The 22,903-nt window shown below is 42.9% G+C and overlaps 1 protein-coding gene across 2 annotated transcripts in view; it reads right to left on the bottom strand.

The window, feature by feature from the left end:
* The window catches only part of LOC311233952 (atlastin-2-like), a gene marked incomplete at its 5' end in the record, with an annotated part of 74,450 nt that extends 51,758 nt beyond the window's left edge, over positions 1–22,692 (bottom strand). For both annotated transcript variants that reach the window (XM_084321013.1, XM_084321014.1), the window contains one exon: positions 22,620–22,692. In XM_084321013.1, the coding sequence (XP_084177139.1) occupies positions 22,620–22,692 (73 nt within the window). The remainder of the gene's footprint in view (positions 1–22,619) is intronic.
* Between the last annotated feature and the right edge of the window lie 211 nt (positions 22,693–22,903).

Here is a 22,903-nt window from a genome sequence, read left to right as displayed (position 1 = left end):
TGAGTTCATAGCACTGACCTATAGGATCTAGGCTATATGTTGGCTAAAGCTCTATAATGAGTTCATAGCACTGACCTATAGGATCTAGGCTATATGTTGGCCAAGGCTCTACTAAATGAGTTCATAGCACTGACCTATAGGATCTAGGCTATATGTTGGCTAAAGCTCTATAAATGAGTTCATAGCACTGACCTATAGGATCTAGGCTATATGTTGGCTAAAGCTCTATAAATGAGTTCATAGCACTGACCTATAGGATCTAGGCTATATGTTGGCCAAGGCTCTATAATGAGTTCATAGCACTGACCTATAGGATCTAGGCTATATGTTGGCTAAAGCTCTATAATGAGTTCATAGCACTGACCTATAGGATCTAGGCTATATGTTGGCCAAGGCTCTATAAATGAGTTCATAGCACTGACCTATAGGATCTAGGCTATATGTTGGCCAAGGCTCTATAATGAGTTCATAGCACTGACCTATAGGATCTAGGCTATATGTTGGCTAAAGCTCTATAATGAGTTCATAGCACTGACCTATAGGATCTAGGCTATATGTTGGCTAAAGCTCTATAAATGAGTTCATAGCACTGACCTATAGGATCTAGGCTATATGTTGGCTAAAGCTCTATAAATGAGTTCATAGCACTGACCTATAGGATCTAGGCTATATGTTGGCTAAAGCTCTACTAAATGAGTTCATAGCACTGACCTATAGGATCTAGGCTATATGTTGGCTAAAGCTCTATAATGAGTTCATAGCACTGACCTATAGGATCTAGGCTATATGTTGGCCAAGGCTCTACTAAATGAGTTCATAGCACTGACCTATAGGATCTAGGCTATATGTTGGCTAAAGCTCTATAAATGAGTTCATAGCACTGACCTATAGGATCTAGGCTATATGTTGGCTAAAGCTCTATAAATGAGTTCATAGCACTGACCTATAGGATCTAGGCTATATGTTGGCTAAAGCTCTATAAATGAGTTCATAGCACTGACCTATATGATCTAGGCTATATGTTGGCTAAAGCTCTATAATGAGTTCATAGCACTGACCTATAGGATCTAGGCTATATGTTGGCTAAAGCTCTACTAAATGAGTTCATAGCACTGACCTATAGGATCTAGGCTATATGTTGGCTAAAGCTCTATAAATGAGTTCATAGCACTGACCTATAGGATCTAGGCTATATGTTGGCTAAAGCTCTATAAATGAGTTCATAGCACTGACCTATAGATCTAGGCTATATGTTGGCTAAAGCTCTATAAATGAGTTCATAGCACTGACCTATAGGATCTAGGCTATATGTTGGCTAAAGCTCTATAAATGAGTTCATAGCACTGACCTATAGATCTAGGCTATATGTTGGCTAAAGCTCTATAATGAGTTCATAGCACTGACCTATAGGATCTAGGCTATATGTTGGCTAAAGCTCTATAAATGAGTTCATAGCACTGACCTATAGGATCTAGGCTATATGTTGGCTAAAGCTCTATAATGAGTTCATAGCACTGACCTATAGGATCTAGGCTATATGTTGGCTAAAGCTCTATAAATGAGTTCATAGCACTGACCTATAGGATCTAGGCTATATGTTGGCTAAAGCTCTATAAATGAGTTCATAGCACTGACCTATAGATCTAGGCTATATGTTGGCTAAAGCTCTATAAATGAGTTCATAGCACTGACCTATAGATCTAGGCTATATGTTGGCTAAAGCTCTATAAATGAGTTCATAGCACTGACCTATAGGATCTAGGCTATATGTTGGCTAAAGCTCTATAAATGAGTTCATAGCACTGACCTATAGATCTAGGCTATATGTTGGCTAAAGCTCTATAATGAGTTCATAGCACTGACCTATAGGATCTAGGCTATATGTTGGCTAAAGCTCTATAAATGAGTTCATAGCACTGACCTATAGGATCTAGACTATATGTTGGCTAAAGCTCTATAATGAGTTCATAGCACTGACCTATAGGATCTAGGCTATATGTTGGCCAAGGCTCTACTAAATGAGTTCATAGCACTGACCTATAGGATCTAGGCTATATGTTGGCTAAAGCTCTATAAATGAGTTCATAGCACTGACCTATAGGATCTAGGCTATATGTTGGCTAAAGCTCTATAAATGAGTTCATAGCACTGACCTATAGATCTAGGCTATATGTTGGCTAAAGCTCTATAAATGAGTTCATAGCACTGACCTATAGGATCTAGGCTATATGTTGGCTAAAGCTCTATAATGAGTTCATAGCACTGACCTATAGGATCTAGGCTATATGTTGGCTAAAGCTCTATAAATGAGTTCATAGCACTGACCTATAGATCTAGGCTATATGTTGGCTAAAGCTCTATAATGAGTTCATAGCACTGACCTATAGGATCTAGGCTATATGTTGGCTAAAGCTCTATAATGAGTTCATAGCACTGACCTATAGGATCTAGGCTATATGTTGGCTAAAGCCCTATAATGAGTTCATAGCACTGACCTATAGGATCTAGGCTATATGTTGGCTAAAGCTCTATAAATGAGTTCATAGCACTGACCTATAGGATCTAGGCTATATGTTGGCTAAAGCTCTATAAATGAGTTCATAGCACTGACCTATAGGATCTAGGCTATATGTTGGCTAAAGCTCTATAATGAGTTCATAGCACTGACCTATAGATCTAGGCTATATGTTGGCTAAAGCTCTATAAATGAGTTCATAGCACTGACCTATAGGATCTAGGCCAGGGGTGTCAAACTCATTTTCACAGAGGGCCACATCAGCATTATGGTTGCCCTCAAAGGGCCAAAGACCGTATAAATGTTAATGTAATGTAAAATAAATGTAGCTACACATTTACATATTGTTAAACATGGTGTTTCTGTATTTATTACTTATTCAAGTTATACATATTGCATATTCATTTGCATAAATATAAAAATATATGTTAGCTTATGTTATTTTAACAAATAATTTTAGTTTATCAGAACCCCATATTACTCCACCAATCAATGATCAAACCATTCAAGTAAATAACAAAGAAGAATATCATCAAATACAAGCTATGACATTAGGTTTGTTCAAAACCTTTTTGTCACAGTCAAGAGGGGCAGAACTAACAACTGTGAGCTGCAAAGAACACGTGGGACAGATGTAGCAGATGTTACAAAAACAAATGGCTGCACACAACCTTGAAGAGGCCATACATCCAACTAATGGAAGATAGTTTAATTAACTTTAATTAACAGATTGCAGAATGGGTACAGTACAGCTCAATACACACAATTGTTAAGGGGATGCAGACCAGAGAAAGACTTTCGACTTGTTTACATCAGGGTCCCCCATTTTCAATTCGTAATGAAATTGCTATTATGTGTCTGCATGAACACACAACTGTAACTGTACTCAAAAATAACAAAATAAGGGTTGTCTCAGTTAACAACTATATTGGTCAAGTTTTGGGTGGGACTTGTTTGCATCCCTACAGCTTCTTATTCAATTGAGCGAGATGCTCGGTTATGTCACACAGCCAGCTTGCATCTGACAGTTCAGACAATATTTCTTCAACCCTTTGTTACCTATTCCGCCTGGATCTTTTTTGTATTTTGGGCTGTAAAATTGTCAAAGAATGTCTGAGGAGTAAGTGCTTTTGGCTTTTTTCCTTTTACCTCAGATGTTCAACATACATGCATGTGTAAGAATGTGTAATAACTAAGGCTGTCAAAGTTAAAGCTTTATTAACGCATTAACCCACAAAAATTTTTTTTTTTTTTTTTTTTTTACCTGAGCTCTTGGGGGGCCACATCAAATGACGTGGCGGGCCGGATTTGGCCCGCGGGCCGTGAGTTTGACACCTATGATCTAGGCTATATGTTGGCTAAAGCTCTATAAATGAGTTCATAGCACTGACCTATAGGATCTAGGCTATATGTTGGCTAAAGCTCTATAAATGAGTTCATAGCACTGACCTATAGGATCTAGGCTATATGTTGGCTAAAGCTCTATAAATGAGTTCATAGCACTGACCTATAGGATCTAGGCTATATGTTGGCTAAAGCTCTATAAATGAGTTCATAGCACTGACCTATAGGATCTAGGCTATATGTTGGCTAAAGCTCTATAATGAGTTCATAGCACTGACCTATAGGATGATTCTAGGCTATATTCTACTAAATGAGATGTATCTTTTTACTGCCTTCCGTTAATGTTTTGGTCAAGACAAGAGACCGGGCATTTTTAAGTGCTTTTTTTTTATCGATAGGACAGATGGACATTTGAGAGAGAGAGAGAGTGAGAGCGAGAGCGAGAACGAGAGCGAGAGATGGGGAGGACCTGGCTGCAACACATGTCCCTGGCAGGGTTTCCGTTAGAATTTTTTTTTGCAGGTCTGAGTGTCCGGTAGATTTCAATCTACCGGACAAATGGGATAAATTCCGGTCAGAGTTTATTGAGCTTAAAAACAATTGATATGCCTATATAAAGAATGACATCATCAAGGCATTTATAATATTTTAACTTAAAACTAGGCTACTTTTGCGTATATACAGTCATTAATATATTCCAAATAAAATAAGTCCCTCGAGACTTCGTGCTGCTGCCGACTTGAGGTGTCGGTGGGCAGTCTGCCCGACCTTAATAAACAGCAGTCTGTTATAATCACATTTTTATGAGCTAACGAATTCCGTTATATTGGACATTTATATTAATTATATCAAGCGAAGAACTGAACATTATCGTGGGTTTGCGTGATTTATATCTCCACCTCCCAACGACTTGGTGCTGGTCATAATGTCCGGTGAAAATAATTCCCTCTAAACACAATTTGATTATTTGAATTGTATTAAAATAGGCTAAAATTAAATAGCCTATGCATGAACGAAACAATCATTTGTTTCATCGTTGCTTCACCAAGCAGCCGGTCTAATAATGACATTCTGTTGTCAGCGCGAGCTGGCTGCTGATATATTTACGTGAAGCATGGAGCAGCAGTGTTTTTAGGTCCGGTCTGGAAACCGCTCAGCAGCGCCCCCACCCAACAGCTGAATTGCCAATGGCTGAATTGGAGTACTGCACCCTGCCGGCCGGCAGATGGATGCTTCTCGCAAATATATCAGCAGCCAGCTCGCGCTGACAAGACAATGTCATTATTAGACCGGCTGCTTAATGATTGTTTGTTTCGTTCATCGCATAGGCTATTTAATTTTAGCCTATTTTAATACAATTCAAATAATCTAATTGTGTTTAGAGGGAATTATTTTCACCGGACATTATGACCGGAGAGATTAAATATGTCGGACTTCAACAGATTTTGCCGGTCAAAAACCGGTAATTACCGGCTAACGGAAACGCTGGTCCCTGGACCGGATTCGAACCCAGGACGTTGCGATTACAATGCAAGCGCATTTACATGGTGCGCCACTGGGGCGCCCGCGAGACCGACCTTTCCTAAGATAGACACGACTTTACGAAGTCCACTTCAACCCATCTCTGCTCAACGGGCACTCAGAAAGCCAACCCTGTGACCGGCGTCCACTCTAACGTCATCCCTCATTGTGCCAGCTTAAGACAGCCCTGGGCGACAGAGAGCAGCGATGCACCACCTGTCATAAACACATTCCCTGCCAGAGCTCAACGAGAGATGCTGCCGGCCTGCAGACCCAGGCTCCGCTCGCCACAGTGACGTAGGTCACCGTCAACAACATTAACACAAAGTGATGTCAGCTTGGCGTCTGGATCTCCCAAGTAAGACTATACCTTAGCTGCATGGTGAACTTGTTTGGAAGCAAGAAAACTCCCTCACTCTCTCTCCCTCTCCTCCAGGGTGTACGTGTGTGCATTTAAATGAGAGAACGCTAACAGAAGGGGAAGGAACACGGCAGTGCTGGCTCATATAATACACCAATGGTGGAGATATGGCCTCACATCTCGATCTGTGGCAAGTTGTAAAGAGCAAGTTATCATCCTGCAGCCAGCGAGACCGGCGTGGCAAACAGCCCCATTCCTAAAGAAAGGGGCTATACCAGTTCTCCCAGCCTGCAGCCGACGATTTGTCCCATTTCACGATTTACATACCATGTGAACAGAGTACATGATACTATGATCACATGAGGGGCTTAAACAACCCACTCCTGTTGAAAACAGAAGCCGTATTGAAACTGCCTTTGTAAATCATCAAATTATGTCAATTTCTCTTCATTTCAGATTAAGTTATTATATTATAAAGTATCACATCTAGACGGCCGTGTCTTTTAAATTTACCAAAACCACCAACGCAATAGCTAAGAAAGTAGCAAAACAGCATTGTTTTTGACTCGACCGGCTCCAGAAGAAGAAGGCATTCTGTCGAATAGTGAAATAGGCCAATCAGGAAAAGCACGTCTGCTGCATCTGTAGCGGAGCAGGTTGCCATCATCACGGCCACAGCGCTCTCTCAGCGTGATGAAGTATCACTGCCGCCATAGAGGAGAGCCACACAAAGACTCCATTCAGAGGGGACTGCACGGACACCATGTTTCAGCAGCTGTGCACAGAGTTCCAAATGAACTATTTTTTTCTTCTCCATAGCGCTTTTCTTTTTTGCCCGCCTTAATGTAACCGATTCTCTGCCAACAACGATACGCGTTTGTCTGCCAATCGTTGAACGCCAACCACGTATATATACATTTGACAATTTTTCCCTTTTTTCCCGATGTGTGCCTTGTTTTCATAGCCATCAGCGTATGTTGTTGTACTAACGAATGCCGTTATTGACAATCAATTAATCAGAAACGACTTTTTCACATCTTGAACGATAGATACTCGATGTTAATTGGGCCATAGTATTGCATCCATAGCTATAATATAGAATAAAGTTATAGCCCTGCAAACAAGGGGACCGACTCCATTGGTTTAATGCTTGGCAGCACAGCCATATCCCAGTTAATTTTTTTTTTTTTTTAAACAACAGATGTATTGTTACGAAGGATCAGATTAAACCGAATATATATATTTATTAATTGATATATATTGCATAATATTTGTATATCGTTTGATATCCCTTGTGTATTCCTTGTACATATACACGGAATATCCCTTTAACCTAGTACAGACCATAATATTTCGTTCTCCTATTGGACAGCGGTCCCTTAGGCACCATTGCCATACCCCCAAGGTCTGGTTCAAAGTCACCGCCAAAGACTTGCCTGGACATGAACTGCGCAAGGATATGAGACAGGAATAAAGCTGGTACTAGTTTGTTCACCTAACGTATAAATACGGCGCAGGTGAATACAGAAGTAGAGTTACCCAATAAGTTGAAGCCTCACCCACGATACAACGTGCGGTGAAGTATGGCCTGTTTGGCCCCAAATAGAGCATTGAGACTAGGGGTGGGACGATACATCGATCCAGATCGATACATCGATGTAATTATCAACAATCGAATCGGATCGATGCGATGTAATAAGATCGATTCATATCGATACTCTTATTTTGAAAATCCTGTGGCGAGTCTCATATCCGCCCAAGAACAACAGCAGTAGCTCCGTGTGTGTAGATGTTACAGCATAGCATTCTCCCTTTCTGTGTGTGTGTGTGCGCGCGTCTTTGGAAAGACCAGATGAGGTCAGAGGAGTTTGATGTTTAAATGTTATTTAAACATAAACAATATAATACATAATAAATGTAGGCCTATACATGATCATGCAACATCAACAAATTGTTGTAGGAACAGTTTGGGAGAGGGAGGTTGTGAGTTTTGAGTTCCAAAAAATGTAGCTTAAAGTTTAAAGCTCAATATATAAAAACGTGGCACTTTACAGTGAACAGGAGGTCTATTTGTATTAAAAACAATAGATTGATTTTCCTTTAAATGTCTGGAAGAGCTCAAAAATACAAATGTCAAATGATATTTTCATTACCTTTTTTTTGTTGATCTAAATGTTACTGATTGTGTTAAATGGGCATATGATATCATCTCATATCGATTGCAGGCACCTGAATCTAATCGTATCGTATTGTATCGTGAGAGACTTTGTGATATCGGCAAATATCGTATCGTTGTCCAAAGAATCGATATCGTATCGTATCATGATGAAACTGGTGATTCCCACCCCTAATTGAGACCGCGTGCAAATTAATAACTGAAGTATCAGAGTTTAACGCTGTACCGTCGAGTTCGACCTACTCTATTAAGTCAGTAATAGTCTATTTATGTATAGTGTATCGTGCGGCTACCGTTCTACAGTGACCAGCATCACCAACGTTTCCTCGTACCAGCTAGTGTGCTTATCCAGGCTGGGCTGCTTACCCTGGCGCTTTCACCCGAGGAGCCCTAGACGAGGACCGTGTGGATCATGTACACTGGATAACCTACCGACAACTGCATAGCCCTTTTCGGCTGGATTATATTTTGCTTTGGTCCTGTAATTGATGGAGCGGAGAATCGCCTACACCCACAATTGTGTGGGATTTACCCTGTGAGGAGCAACGTCGAGCCCGCCTCTCAGAAGCCTGAGGCCGGCTAGCTTTCTTCCATGCGGAGCTGCATGCCACGGAGAACAGCTGTATTAGTCTGCGGATCAAGAGATTATTGCACCGTCTCCTGTATTTGGAGTCTCTCTATTCATCGTTGACCCAGACTCTACTACCGACAAATCCTCTCCCCTTGCTGGCTTACAACCGGAGGGACCCTACCAGTATCTCCCGCTACCTTACTAGAGTACCATAGATATAATTCCTAAGATTCAGGTTGTATTATTATCTCTTGCGTAATATGAGAATGGACATACGTTATTGATTTGCCTACGCACATTCCTTTGCCTTATAAGCGCACCTTAAGTAAAGTATATTATGTACTATCATTGCTGCTAATAAATACTTAAACCCAGTTTTGTGTGGAACCGAGTCATTGTGGGAAGTGTTCATCATAAGATACCTGTGTACTGTATGGCCAGTAGTAATGTACATAAGACAGTAGTGGTTTAATGATACCATACTTATTAATACAGTCAGGGAATTGTACCCCTCAGTTACATGTATGTTTATTTATTTTGCAGCAATTCTTTGTCGTTGCCGCCATCTTTAGTGTTACAGCCCCTCACACTCCAGTTCTCAGGCTGCAGCTGGTTTAAAAGCGAAAGTAAACAGGCTTCTCTGCTGGCTGTGGCTCCAGGGGAGTTGAACAGTTCTGGCTCTGCAAGTTTATTTTAGATCTTTTGGCGCTTTTTTGGTGGACAAACCACCGCACATGTGCACTGTGACTCGTGACTGGAGTCTAGTTCTGCTAGCACACATAGCCTACTGTGTACAGACGGTTTCAAACTGTATTTTAAATTAGAAAGCAAACAAAATAAATAGACAAGAGAAAAATAAATCTCAATTTGGTCAGTATTGTCATTTGGACAAGCAAAGCCATTACTTTAAGTTGCAGGCAAGAAAGACAAGTCTGTCCACTGTCCAAAAAAAATTATAAAAATAGTATAAATAAAAAATAAATAAAAAAACAATTTTTCGATATTAGATATCGACTATTAAAATATATCGCGATATTTATCGTTATAGTTATATCGCCCAGCCCTACACACATATACTATCGATAATCTAGCGTTTATTTGAAAACGATTCATAAATAGGCCGAAAAATCACAACGTTTTTGTGTATTCTAGAATATTCCAGTAAATGTCTTTTATCATGGAATCTTTATATTTTCCTTGAAAACAAGGGCTTTTCAAAATGCTATAAAACAAAAATGAACCGATAAACAATCCGCTTCGACAATGTTGACTGCAAACGAGTCATTGATAAAGCAACGGGCAGATTAGACACAGCCATAATTTAAAACATAGATTAGGCGTTTTTAATGCTAACATTGAAGTGGGTGGTGGCATTCAACGGGTAAATCAAGGTTAAGCAACCTTGGGCTCTGAAAGTGTTAAAGAAAGTTGATTTAATGGCGGCTACGTGGCGTAGTGGGCAAGGTGCTCGCCACGAAATGTGGAGCGCTGGGCTTGCCTGTTCGAGCCCAGCGCTCCACATTTGCTTTCAGTTTAGCTGGTCGTCCGTACTAATACACATTGGCCGTATTAGGGGGTGGGAAACTGATGGGTGGGGATCGGGCGTTGTGGACAGCGACTCCTACAGGTCGGTTGGTGCGCCTGCGCAGTAGAATCAGGAAGTGTCGGGGGCAGCGTGAGCCTCCCACGCGTTACTCCTCGCCACTGAGAGATCGAGCTGCGCAGGTGAAAAGATGCGACTGCTGTTACCTCAAGTACCGGAGGGGACTTGTGCTATGTATTAGGGGTGGACGGTATAAACGGTATACGGTATAAACGGTATGAATTTGCTCTACGGTATGGATTTTGAGTATACCGTGTAACCGGTAGTGCAGCTCTAAAATAGCAATGACGTCATGTAACCACAGCGCGACTATTTCACTCGCATTTGCCCCTAAAAATAGATATAATTAGTCATAGATAATAGATATGTGCGAACTGGAAAAAGTTATTTAGGAGGCTTCGCGCAGTGGGCGTGCCAGCCCCTACCGCACGCATGTAAACACGGGTCTAGTAGTCTAGTGGGACGGGACACGGGAGCTGTCGGCGTCTCCCTGAGCTAACGTTAGCTTAGCTACCGTTACAAAATGACCCAGTCAACTATTCACTTTTAGTTTAATACATGATGGGGCATTGTCTAACCGAACGGTATCTAGTCGGCCAGCTACCGATAGCTCCTGACATCAACAAACGCTCCACAAAGTCTAGTACTAGAGACGTGTATGCTACCTGTTAGCTCACGTTGTTAACGTTAACGCTCGTTAGTTCACCGTTCAAAACGAAATGTCCCATTGAACTAAATAATTCACTGAGGCGTTGTATTAACGTTATATATGCAGTAGCTACAGATAGCTCATGATATCAATGTCTTATAACACTGATTCGATGCGTATTCGAGCTGAGGGCTTGCTAACGTTATAATACCAATACAATAGGGTCCAGGTGCAGCACCGGAGAATCCTGGCCGTAGCTCTGCTCGAGGCTACTAGAGTATAGGTCCAGGTGCAGCTCCGGAGAAACCTGGCCGTAGCTGGAGGCTACTAGAGTACACACAGACAGTGGAGCTTGTTGCGTGGTGGCGATGTCTCGCAGATAATACCAGTACAAGTCTAATTATATAATATATATATTTTATAAAAAAAAAAAAAAAATATATAAATTTTTTTTTTAATCAAAAACGATGATACCGTGATATATACCGTTACCGTCTATGCTTCAAATTATACCGTGATATAAATTTTAGACCATACCGTCCACCCCTACTATGTATGACTTAGTCCACATTGCAGCCGGCTTGTGGGAGGCAAGAAACAGCGTTCGTGACAGGGGAGGGTTGAATTGGATGATACGAAATTGGGATGGGAGAAAATATAGAAAATGGGAGAAAAAGTGGATAAAAAAAAAGAAAGTTGATTTAATAAAAATGTTTAAAAGACTCATTTAATCAGATTAATCACTTTATTCAAATTGAGGATTTTGTTTGAGGATTTTTTTATTTATTCTTTTAGATTTTTTTAATAATTTTTTTTTAATTAAAAACGAAGGTTCGAACATCCGTTCGAAAAACCCTGACGAAGTTCGAATCCCAAAAACAGGCTTTGGGGAAACAGCCTTACTGTCCCGTCTCTTGGGTCTTTGAAAAGACCAGACGAGGTCAGAGGAGTTTGATCATATTTGGAGGATGGAAGATAACGTTGACAATTAACTCAATGGACGCCAGACCCGAATAAAGTCGGCTTAACTCGCGCCAAACCCGAAAAAAGTCGGGTTTTCATCGTCATTTCTTTTATTCGATATATCCATTCATCCATCCAGAGAGTCTGGTGTTATCATAGGGAATGGGTCTGAGAGCGCAAAAGTCCAATACCGCCGCCTGGTAGGTTGCGGCCGGTATTGCGTCAATTATATAGGTCCGGGCGGACTTTTCCTTGTCGGACATGCCGAGCGGTTATAACGCATGGATTTATAAGAATCAAACACTCCAGATTCATGTTCTTTGGTGGATTATGTTGGCGACACGATCGACATCAATACTTGGAATGGCGATCAGATAATTGGAATATTCTTTTTGGGGTACATCCTAGTCAAGGTAAGGGCTATTATGGTATCAATCTTGCGTTGATCCAAGAATTCCTTCATTGCGATCCACATTGTATGTGTGTAATGTACTGTGTAACGTATTCCGTTGGTGACGATCAAAGCATACACACATATGGGCGGCCGGGTAGCGCAGCGGACTAAGCGTCTGTCTACCACCGCAGAGACAGTGGGATCGAATCCAGCTGTGGTGCCTCCGGCTTGGCCGACCGTCCATACTAACAATTGGCCGTGTCAGCGGGTGGGAAAGCCGGTGGGGTGGGTCCTGGTCGTTGTAAACAGCGACTCCTACAGTTCGGTCGGGGCGCCTGCACAGCGAGGGAAGGTAGTGTGACCTTCCACACGTTACACTCTCCCAGTGAGAGTCCACGCTGCCAGGTGAAAAGAAGCGGTGGGCTGGGTACACATGTGTCGGAGGAAGCATGTGATAGTCTCCGCCCTCCCAGACCGACGGTAGGGGGTAGAGTGCGCAACGACCGGGTAGGGGGATTGGGAATTGGCATAACGACTAACATTGGGATGGGAGAAAAACAGAAAAAGGAGGGGGGAAAAGATAATAAAAAAAAAATAATACACACATATGGCTATTATGCAATACGCAGCCTTTTGGGAATTACCCTAGACCGCTCTAAAACTATACTTATATTCACCACGGTATAAAACGGGAATGTATGGATGAATTTTTTTTTCTTTTTCACATATTGAACGATACTCGATGTCAAATGGGCAATAGTATTATATCCATAGCTATAATATATAATAGTTTTATTTTAGCCCTGCAAACACAGCCACGTATTCCTATACTTTAAAGCGTTGGCCTTTTAACCAACACAGTACACAGCTGCCTCTGGTGCTAATTGAGTTAAGGTATGTTACAATAAATAACAAAATAATAATAACTTTATTATTATATTTTTTTTGTATAGCACTTTAACAAATGTTGAAATTGAGAAAGTTTGGAGATTTTGACATTCTTGTACAATCGAAATATTTTTGTTATTACAGAAAGTTAAGGACCGAAAAAAGGTACAGTTGGGTACCGATGCAGAATTCCAGGAACTGGTACAGATACTAAAATGTGAACATGACCAAACCCTAATAAGGCCTAACAAAAATAATGGTTTGGTTCCGGTTGCCGACCGACCCTGCCGATTTAGGTGCGACCCAATTTATTTTATGAGTTTAAAAAAAAATTGTAAAAAAAAAAAAATAATAATAATAAAGTTTCATAAAAATCTTAGTCAAACCTTTAGTATTATGGATATTAAACATGCTGGCAGAGTACATGCATCCATGTTGTCGTGAACATTTTAATTAAATAAAGAAATTCCCTATCCATGGTCGCCGTGGGAAGAGATACAAAAAAATTAAATTAAAATAAATTCCCTACCTACTCATGGCCTTAACTGACAACCAACAGGAACCAAACAATTTATTTTTATGCCTAAGGATATTTTGTTTTCCAGTACAAATTACAATGTGATAAGATATTTTGTATGTCTTCATCTTGGAATACAATTGTCATGGTGCAGTTTCATTCAAAACTTCCTATTTTCTTTTACTTTTTAAATAGAGATAAATGGACTGCATTTAGGCTATACAAGTCTTTTATCCAAAGCACTTTACAACTTATGACACACACACACACACAGTGCAAGGTGCACTGCCAACCTTCTCATCGGGAGCAGGTTTGGGTTAAGTGTAGAGCCATATGAAATCCGTTTTATTTTTTTCCAAATTCCATTTTATTTTTTTCCAAATTCATTTTTTTCCGTTTTAATATTTCAGAATTCTGTATTTTGCTTTGTACGCTCATTTTACCATCAGAAATAGTGTCTAATAAGTGGGAATGAATAAATGTCCACAATTTAATAAGATATAACAGTCCATTTAATAGGGCCGTCTTAAATACTTTGAAGCTTCGTTCGATGGGCATGGGATTCGAATATGGAAAAGAAATTTGATTATTTAAAAAAAAAAAATATTATATATATTTTAGCAAAATCAACTCTGCCTCTCTTTGTTAACTACAACAAGCAATGCTGTTTGTTATTTAAGATGAGGTCGGACTCGGCACTGACAGATTTGTGTTCATTGTGCTGCTTTTATAAAGCCTCAAATGACGGCTTACAATATTTCATGAAAGCAAAGTGTTTTGTTTGTCTAAGATTTTAAAAGGTTTAAACTTTACAGCACTGACAAAGTTGAACAAAGTGCTGTACAAGTCCCACAACATAAAAAAAAAGAAAAAGTAAAAAAAAAAAAAAAAAAAAAAAAATTTATAGTGGATTCCATTTTTATTGCTCAATTCCGCGATTCCGTCCGCGATTCCGTGATCGCGGATTCCATATGGCTCTAGTTAAGTGTCTTGCTCAAGGACACTTGGACACGCTGCCCGGGACGACTGCTTTACCTCCTGAGCCCCCGTCGCCCCTGTATGGTCACCCCAGTATACTGCTGCAAGGGATTTATTCAATATTTCAACTTAAGAATATACAGCACGTATATCTACCTTTTACAATATGTAGATATCATGGATGGCGATATTGCCTGGCTCCGTGACAGTATACCTGCATACTCTGCATACCTCCCTCCCAGCCAGGAGGCAATGAAACTGTCATCAGGGGCCTTTCTGCCCCAAGCCCCTGTTCATCTCCAACCCTGGCCGTGTGCATGTAGTGAGACACAACACGCCTGCAGGGCAGCATGCTCGCCACGTACCCCACCTATTGCACACACCACCAGCCAAGGCCTAACAAAAATAATAGTTGGTTTCAGGTTGGTTGTCAGTTTGGCCATGGGTAGGTAGGGATTTTTTTTTTATTTTATTCTTTCCCACGGCGACTATGGATAGGGAATTTCTTTATTTAATTAACCCTTTCACTGCCACACGACAGAAGGTTAGCCCTTTACTATCACACAACCGACGGCGATGCTCCATCATTAGCATCATTAGCTCCGCGGATGCGGAGCTAATGATGCTAATGATGGAGCATCGCCGTCGGTTGTGTGATAGTAAAGGGCTAACCTTCTGTATTGTCACAGTGAAAGGGTTAACCGGCTGTCGTGTGGCAGTGAAAGGGTTAAAATGTTCACAACAACATGGATGCATGTACTCTGCCAGCATGTTTAATATCCATAATACTAAATGTTTGACTAAGATTTCTATGAAACTTTATTCTAAAAAAAAAAAAAAAAAAAAAAAATTTTTTTTTTTTTTTAATATATAATTTTTTTTTAAAACTCATAAAATATATTGGGTCGCACCTAAAATCGGCAGGGTCGGTCGGCAACCTGAAACCAACCATTATTTTTGTTAGGCCCCACCTATTCCACACACCACCAGCCAATGACCTCCCCGGGAATGAAACGCAGCATGTGAAAATTAATACACTATACACACACCCCTCCTATCCAGTCTTGCACCATTCCAGTTGTAATTATAGTCTATATTTAACTATGCATGTACTGTAAACATGTCTATATTGAAATTGATACTAGTATGCATGTACTGTAAACAGGCCTATGTTGATGGTATTCAATCACACAGACACAAACAGGTGGTTGTAACGGAATAGCAGGCGATTGTTATGAAATGACAATATTGTGTCCAATGAGCTGTGGCATATTGTGTGGCAAGACACGTCATGAGAACTCTATGAATAGTCAGTGTCTAGGCTAGCTAGCCTACATCTCAATCTGGGTCCCAACACGCCCCCCCCCCCCCCCCCACCCCCTCTCCCCAGACTCCTGCACTATATCTGAGGCAGGCCTTGATAAGGCCCTGGGCCCCGTTCCATGTACCGGGATAACCGAGTTAGCCGGATAACTTTAGCTGGATAACTGGGTTAGCCTGACTTTCCGATTTCATGTACCTGGATTTTCCAAATCACCATGACAACATATCCAAAAGTTTGAGCCTGGTCGAAAGCAGAGTTCAAGTTCAAGTTAGCCTGAACTATCGCCACGCCCCCGCAAAGAAGTGACAGCCCGTTTCCTGAAACTATTCCCACAGTCTACGATCTGCATTATACCATTCTGAATTACGTTTTTGTGCTCCATTCTTCCAGAGGGGGCTTTTGAAATGTAAAATAGACCCAAAATGCTGATATTAAATTCACTTTGTCCTAAATAATGCACGTTATATATACCGTGGCGACGGTGGCGCTCGCTCGTGCGACGTACACATGATGTGGTTATTTTAATTGTAACTGGGATTAAGATGTCTGATGAGATGCGCTGTTTGACGGATTTGAGAAATTGAATGAGCCGTTGACGTCACATGAATGAATGAGGATAAAGAAATAAAACTTCATTCAAAATAAGGGATATTCTAAACACGGGTCTCTCGTTCATTAATGTATAAACAATGAATCTATCCCATCTGGCACAGTGGCCCAGCGGTAGCGCTCAAGTCTCCCAACCTAGCGATCCGGGTTCAAATCCCCGTGTTTCCAATATGATTTTTTTGAATATAATATTAATGATTATACGCCAAAGTAGCCTGGTTTTAAGTTAAAATATTATAAATCTACATGCATTGAGGATGTCATTCTTTATATAGCTCTCAACGTGCACCAAATTGAATTATTCCTATATTGCAAAAAGAAGGACCCCGGTCTTGAACCCCGGTCGTCCGTGTGGAAGTCAAAAGAACAACCCGTTGGACCACAGTAGAGATAAGTTAAACATTGACTATACATCAATCAATGGGCAAGAAAGCCGTCTCGTAATTCTGTATAACAGTTAACTAGTTATTTTCGCTAGCAAGATCTCATTTGATTATTCAATCCAGCAGGCAAGTTTAAAGAAATATAATCTGATTGATTGAGGTAATGAGGGACTTAGAATTAGCCTATAGATAACGCATTTAACTTGTCGGCGAGGCGATTGAGCCTATTGCAATCTGTCAATAAAGTCTTAAATCAATTAATCAATCAATGCCGTTGAGAATCAGGGTCTCTGCCATCGATACGTGCTGGCTTTCCACCTAAAACGGGAGCGCGCATCTAGCCTGACTTGAGCCTGACTCTCAAGTCTGGCTTGAGTTAACGAGACTGAATCCTCCTTTGTGAAACAGGAAAATCCCGGCTTTGAACATCGGGTTAACTGAAGCTGGATAATGGACATGTTGATCGACTTAGTTGAACCACGTACATGAAACAGGGCCCTGGTCCACTTACTTGTCCAGCTGTCTAAATATGGGAAGGTTCTCTGTCTCTTTTCAACAAGCTTTGGTGATAATAACAACCTCACTATTAGGGTTGGTTGCATTTGAAAAGGAGGCGTTGGAAGACTTTTCTAAAACTCTTCTTTTAGGAGCAAACATCAAGCTTAAGCCAGGAAGTCTTTCATGAGTCTCGTCCAACATATGAAAAACGGGTATCATAATATTTTCCTATCTTGTTGTGGGTTTAGACAGCAGAGAATGCCCTGGCGTTTCATGGTACGACACCCTCCTCTTCTCTTCCTGCCTCTACTCCGCTGTTGCAATGACCTCGATCAACGCCAACGCTCAAGGAAGGTCTCAACACCGTCAGGGCTGCTTGGTCCTCGTGTCATTTGGAGGTCAGAACTCAGAACACACCAATTCGACATCAAAGAACTATCCCATCGTCTCCCGTCACCTGTACTCGGGGCTGACAAGTGTCACACTGCTCACATCCGACTACCTCCAACAGCCACGAGTGTACTGTACGTCTCTGCAACATCCGCGTGACATTAAATAACTCCACACCAGCAGGCGGCGGTAGTCTGCATCATCAAGGGGCAACGGAAGACCACATGATGTAAACAAGCCATCGTTATCACTAGGGATGCGCACCGATCCGATATTGATATCGGCCCCGATATGACTACTAAAGTAGCTGGAGCGTGTATCGGGGGGAAAATATATATATTATATATAATAATAAATAACAATTCGGTACAATTATATCTGTGTGTTAATTTGTTACATTTTGTTTCTCCAAGTTAGGAAAGTAATGTTTTAAGTCAAGCCTGATGTTGCCTTGTTGCACAAAAGAATGATCCCAGTCTCTTCCACACAGTGAGGCATACAGTTTATTAATTGAACAATGGGTATCGGATCGGTACTCGGTATCGGCCGATACCCAAAGCCCAGGTATCGGTATCGGGACTGAAAAAGTCGGATCCCTAATTATCACCCCATGTCACATAGTATAAATAGTTTTCTTTTCTTATTTCAATATAATTATTTGTTACTCTATTTTGTTTGATCAATAAACCCTCATAAACGCATTTGGACTTCACCATGGTTTTCTTTTGAACAAGTCACAATAAGGAGCCTACTTAGCCTCTACTTTTCTTACACAATCGCTCAGCACAGACGGTAGCCTCTCTGAGAATGCCTAACGCATTGCATTTGCAGCGGTCTGAAAAAGTGAAATTAACACAGTGCTGTTGCAAGCCCTGGCTATTGTTGTGACTTCAGCCAATCAGCGTGATCTCTCTTTTCCCAACTTTGCCCGTTCGCTCCACGTCGTTTCGGCATGCCAAAATGTCCCGACTCACCCCGACAATAATCTGATCATAATCTGAGTTATGAGTGTCATGAGTTATGGCCACATGATGCCCATTAGTTCTGATCCCTTCTCATCCTTTAACCCCTTGCAAGGAGATAGGAAGTAGCCATGCTCAATGTTTTTCAGCACAATGGACCCAAGGTTAATAGTACGTGATTATAAAAGAAATGCCAACCACGGCCAATAAGCTGTGGCATTATGCCATATTGGCAGGCATAACACATCACGAGAATAGGGCTTGTGAAGTGGGTGGGAAGTTAAACATTTGTTAAGGATGCATCGCATGAATCTATTTGCATTGAGAAATCGCTGAAACTGCAAAGTGCACAGAAACAGAAGATGGGATAGAGAAAATGAAAGCTCAATGTTTCTGTGATTGCCATTTCTCGTGGCAGCTTTTCAACAAATTAATAGTTCCAAACCATCTTTTAAACCAAAGTAAACAGAATTCAAAGAATGTTCTAAAATTGCGACTTGCCCCAGAAATGTGACGTCGACGTCACACTCCCTATACTATTAATTAAAACCAAACCCTTATTCCAATGACTTGGGTCAACACACATATCGTCAGTGTAAATATATCTCCACAATAATATAGCCGAGTCCATGCCAAGAGCACCAGAGCGCATCGAGGGAACAACAAACCCTGCTCCGTTATTGTGCGATTTATATATTCTTATTATTTATCATTATTAAAAGTCAAAGTCAACCAGCGGGTAAATTGGCTTCAAGTGGATAATAAGCACGTCGGCAAGCGATGAGGGGTACTAATGGTAGTCTATTTAAAAACACCCCAGTCATTAGTGGGATGATGAGAGGGGCTTTACTCTGTCTCTGTAGTCGAGACTAAAATTACAGGCGAGTCATTTAGAGAAAATCGTTTCAGGAAACGAAGTTGGCAACGACTGTAAACCAAATGTCAAAATCCCCAGACAGCTTGTGCAACGAACCCTGCGAGGCGGGACGGGCAGACCGGGGCACAGCACGCGGTCCTGCCTCACGCTGTCCTGCCCCACGCTGTGCCCCGTCTGCCTGTCCTGCCTCACGCTGTGCCCCGGTCTGCCTCACACTGTGCCCCGGTCTGCCTGTCCTGCCTCACACTGTGCCCCGGTCTGCCTGTCCTGCCCCACACTGTGCCCCGGTCTGCCTGTCCTGCCTCACACTGTGCCCCGGTCTGCCTGTCCTGCCCCACGCTGTGCCCCGTCTGTCTGTCCTGCCTCACACTGTGCCCCGGTCTGTCTGTCCTGCCTCACGCTGTGCCCCGGTCTGTCTGTCCTGCCTCACACTGTGCCCCGGTCTGTCTGTCCTGCCTCACGCTGTGCCCCGGTCTGCCTGTCCTGCCTCACACTGTGCCCCGGTCTGTCTGTCCTGCCTCACACTGTGCCCCGGTCTGCCTGTCCTGCCTCACGCTGTGCCCCCGGTCTGCCTGTCCTGCCCCACACTGTGCCCCGGTCTGCCTGTCCTGCCTCACACTGTGCCCCGGTCTGCCTGTCCTGCCTCACACTGTGCCCCCCGTCTGTCTGTCCTGCCCCACGCTGTGCCCCGTCTGCCTGTCCTGCCTCACGCTGTGCCCCGGTCTGCCTCACACTGTGCCCCGGTCTGCCTGTCCTGCCCCACACTGTGCCCCGGTCTGCCTGTCCTGCCTCACGCTGTGCCCCCGGTCTGTCTGTCCTGCCTCACACTGTGCCCCGGTCTGTCTGTCCTGCCTCACACTGTGCCCCGGTCTGCCTGTCCTGCCTCACACTGTGCCCCCCGTCTGTCTGTCCTGCCTCACACTGTGCCCCGGTCTGCCTGTCCTGCCTCACACTGTGCCCCGGTCTGCCTGTCCTGCCTCTCGCTGTGCCCCCGGTCTGCCTGTCCTGCCCCACGCTGTGCCCCGGTCTGCCTGTCCTGCCCCACACTGTGCCCCGGTCTGCCTGTCCTGCCTCACACTGTGCCCCGGTCTGCCTGTCCTGCCCCACGCTGTGCCCCGTCTGTCTGTCCTGCCTCACGCTGTGCCCCGGTCTGTCTGTCCTGCCTCACGCTGTGCCCCGGTCTGTCTGTCCTGCCTCTCGCTGTGCCCCGGTCTGCCTGTCCTGCCTCACGCTGTGCCCCGGTCTGTCTGTCCTGCCTCACACTGTGCCCCGGTCTGCCTGTCCTGCCTCACGCTGTGCCCCCGGTCTGCCTGTCCTGCCCCACACTGTGCCCCGGTCTGCCTGTCCTGCCTCACACTGTGCCCCGGTCTGCCTGTCCTGCCCCACACTGTGCCCCGGTCTGCCTGTCCTGCCTCACACTGTGCCCCGGTCTGCCTGTCCTGCCTCACACTGTGCCCCCCGTCTGTCTGTCCTGCCCCACGCTGTGCCCCCCGTCTGTCTGTCCTGCCCCACGCTGTGCCCCCCGTCTGTCTGTCCCCCCTCACACTGTGCCCCGGTCTGCCCGTCCTGCCTCACAGGGTTCGTTGCACAAGCTGTCTGGGGATTTTGAAAGTCGCTATCCGTTGCCAACTGGAACGCGTAGTAGTTCACTCGCTGTGGTTGCCGTTAAACCCAGGTCACAGCCAGGGTTTTACAGTTACAGTTACAGTACACCCCTCACTCAACAAATACACCTTTTCACTCTCCACAAATACACCTTTCACTCTCCACAAATACACCTTTTCACTCTCCACAAATACACCTTTTCACTCTCCACAAATACACCTTTTCACTCTCCACAAATACACCTTTTCACTCTCCACAAATACACCTTTTCACTCTGCACAAATACACCTTTTCACGCTCCACAAATACACCTTTTCACGCTCCACAAATACACCTTTCACTCTCCACAAATACACCTTTTCACTCTCCACAAATACACCTTTTCACTCTCCACAAATACACCTTTTCACTCTCCACAAATACACCTTTTCACGCTCCACAAATACACCTTTTCACTCTCCACAAATACACCTTTTCACTCTCCACAAATACACCTTTTCACTCTCCACAAATACACCTTTTCACTCTCCACAAATACACCTTTTCACTCTCCACAAATACACCTTTTCACTCTCCACAAATACACCTTTTCACTCAACAAATACACCTTTTCACGCTCCACAAATACACCTTTCACTCTCCACAAATACACCTTTTCACTCTCAACAAATACACCTTTTCACTCTCCACAAATACACCTTTCACTCTCCACAAATACACCTTTCACTCTCAACAACAAATACACCTTTTCACTCTCAACAAATACACCTTTTCACTCTCAACAAATACACCTTTCACTCTCAACAAATACACCTTTTCACTCTCAACAAATACACCTTTTCACTCTCCACAAATACACCTTTTCACTCTCCACAAATACACCTTTTCACTCTCCACAAATACACCTTTTCACTCTCCACAAATACACCTTTCACTCTCAACAACAAATACACCTTTTCACTCTCAACAAATACACCTTTTCACTCTCAACAAATACACCTTTTCACTCTCAACAAATACACCTTTTGACTCTCAACAAATACACCTTTTCACTCTCCACAAATACACCTTTCACTCTCAACAAATACACCTTTTCACTCGCAACAAATACACCTTTTCACACTCAACAAATACACCTTTTCACTCTCAACAAATACACCTTTTCACTCTCAACAAATACACCTTTTCACTCCCAACAAATACACCTTTTCACTCTCAACAAATACACCTTTAAACAAATACACCTTTAAACAAATACACCTATAAACAAATACACCTTTAAACAAATACACCTATAAACAGATCCACCTCTCCACTAACAGCCCCCTCCTTTGGAACAAAACATAGCCGGCTGGCTAACGGACTAGCGTTAGAGTTCGGCACTCATTAATGAGAGAACCGCTGCCAAACGTGGTGAATTCAAATTCTAAAGTTGTATTCGGGTCGCTCTAATTCGCGTCTTCTGATTAAAATGTTCACGGTCACCGTTACCTTCGTCAAAGGCGCGTCTGTTGCAGTTCGGCTCGAAGTGATTTCGATTCCTCAACCCGCTCACCTCCGCCATCTTGGTCTACTGAAAATAAATCGAACGTGGCTGACGTCACAGAGGCTGTTTTTCTAGCCGCGGCTCCTCGTCAAGTTCAAACCGTCCTGCGAGGCTGCTGCTGCCCGTAGGGTCCATCTGCAGAGCCGCAGAGCACACCGTCCTGCGGGGCTGCTGCTGCCAGTAGGGTCCATCTGCAGAGCCGCAGAGCAGTTCAAACCGTCCTGCGAGG

This window comes from Notolepis coatsorum, assembly GCF_963971535.1.
Source record: "Notolepis coatsorum genome assembly, chromosome: 9".
In the NCBI taxonomy this organism is placed as follows: domain Eukaryota; kingdom Metazoa; phylum Chordata; class Actinopteri; order Aulopiformes; family Paralepididae; genus Notolepis; species Notolepis coatsorum.
Note: the sequence above shows the minus strand (reverse complement) of the source record. Positions and strands in the feature narration are given on the sequence as shown.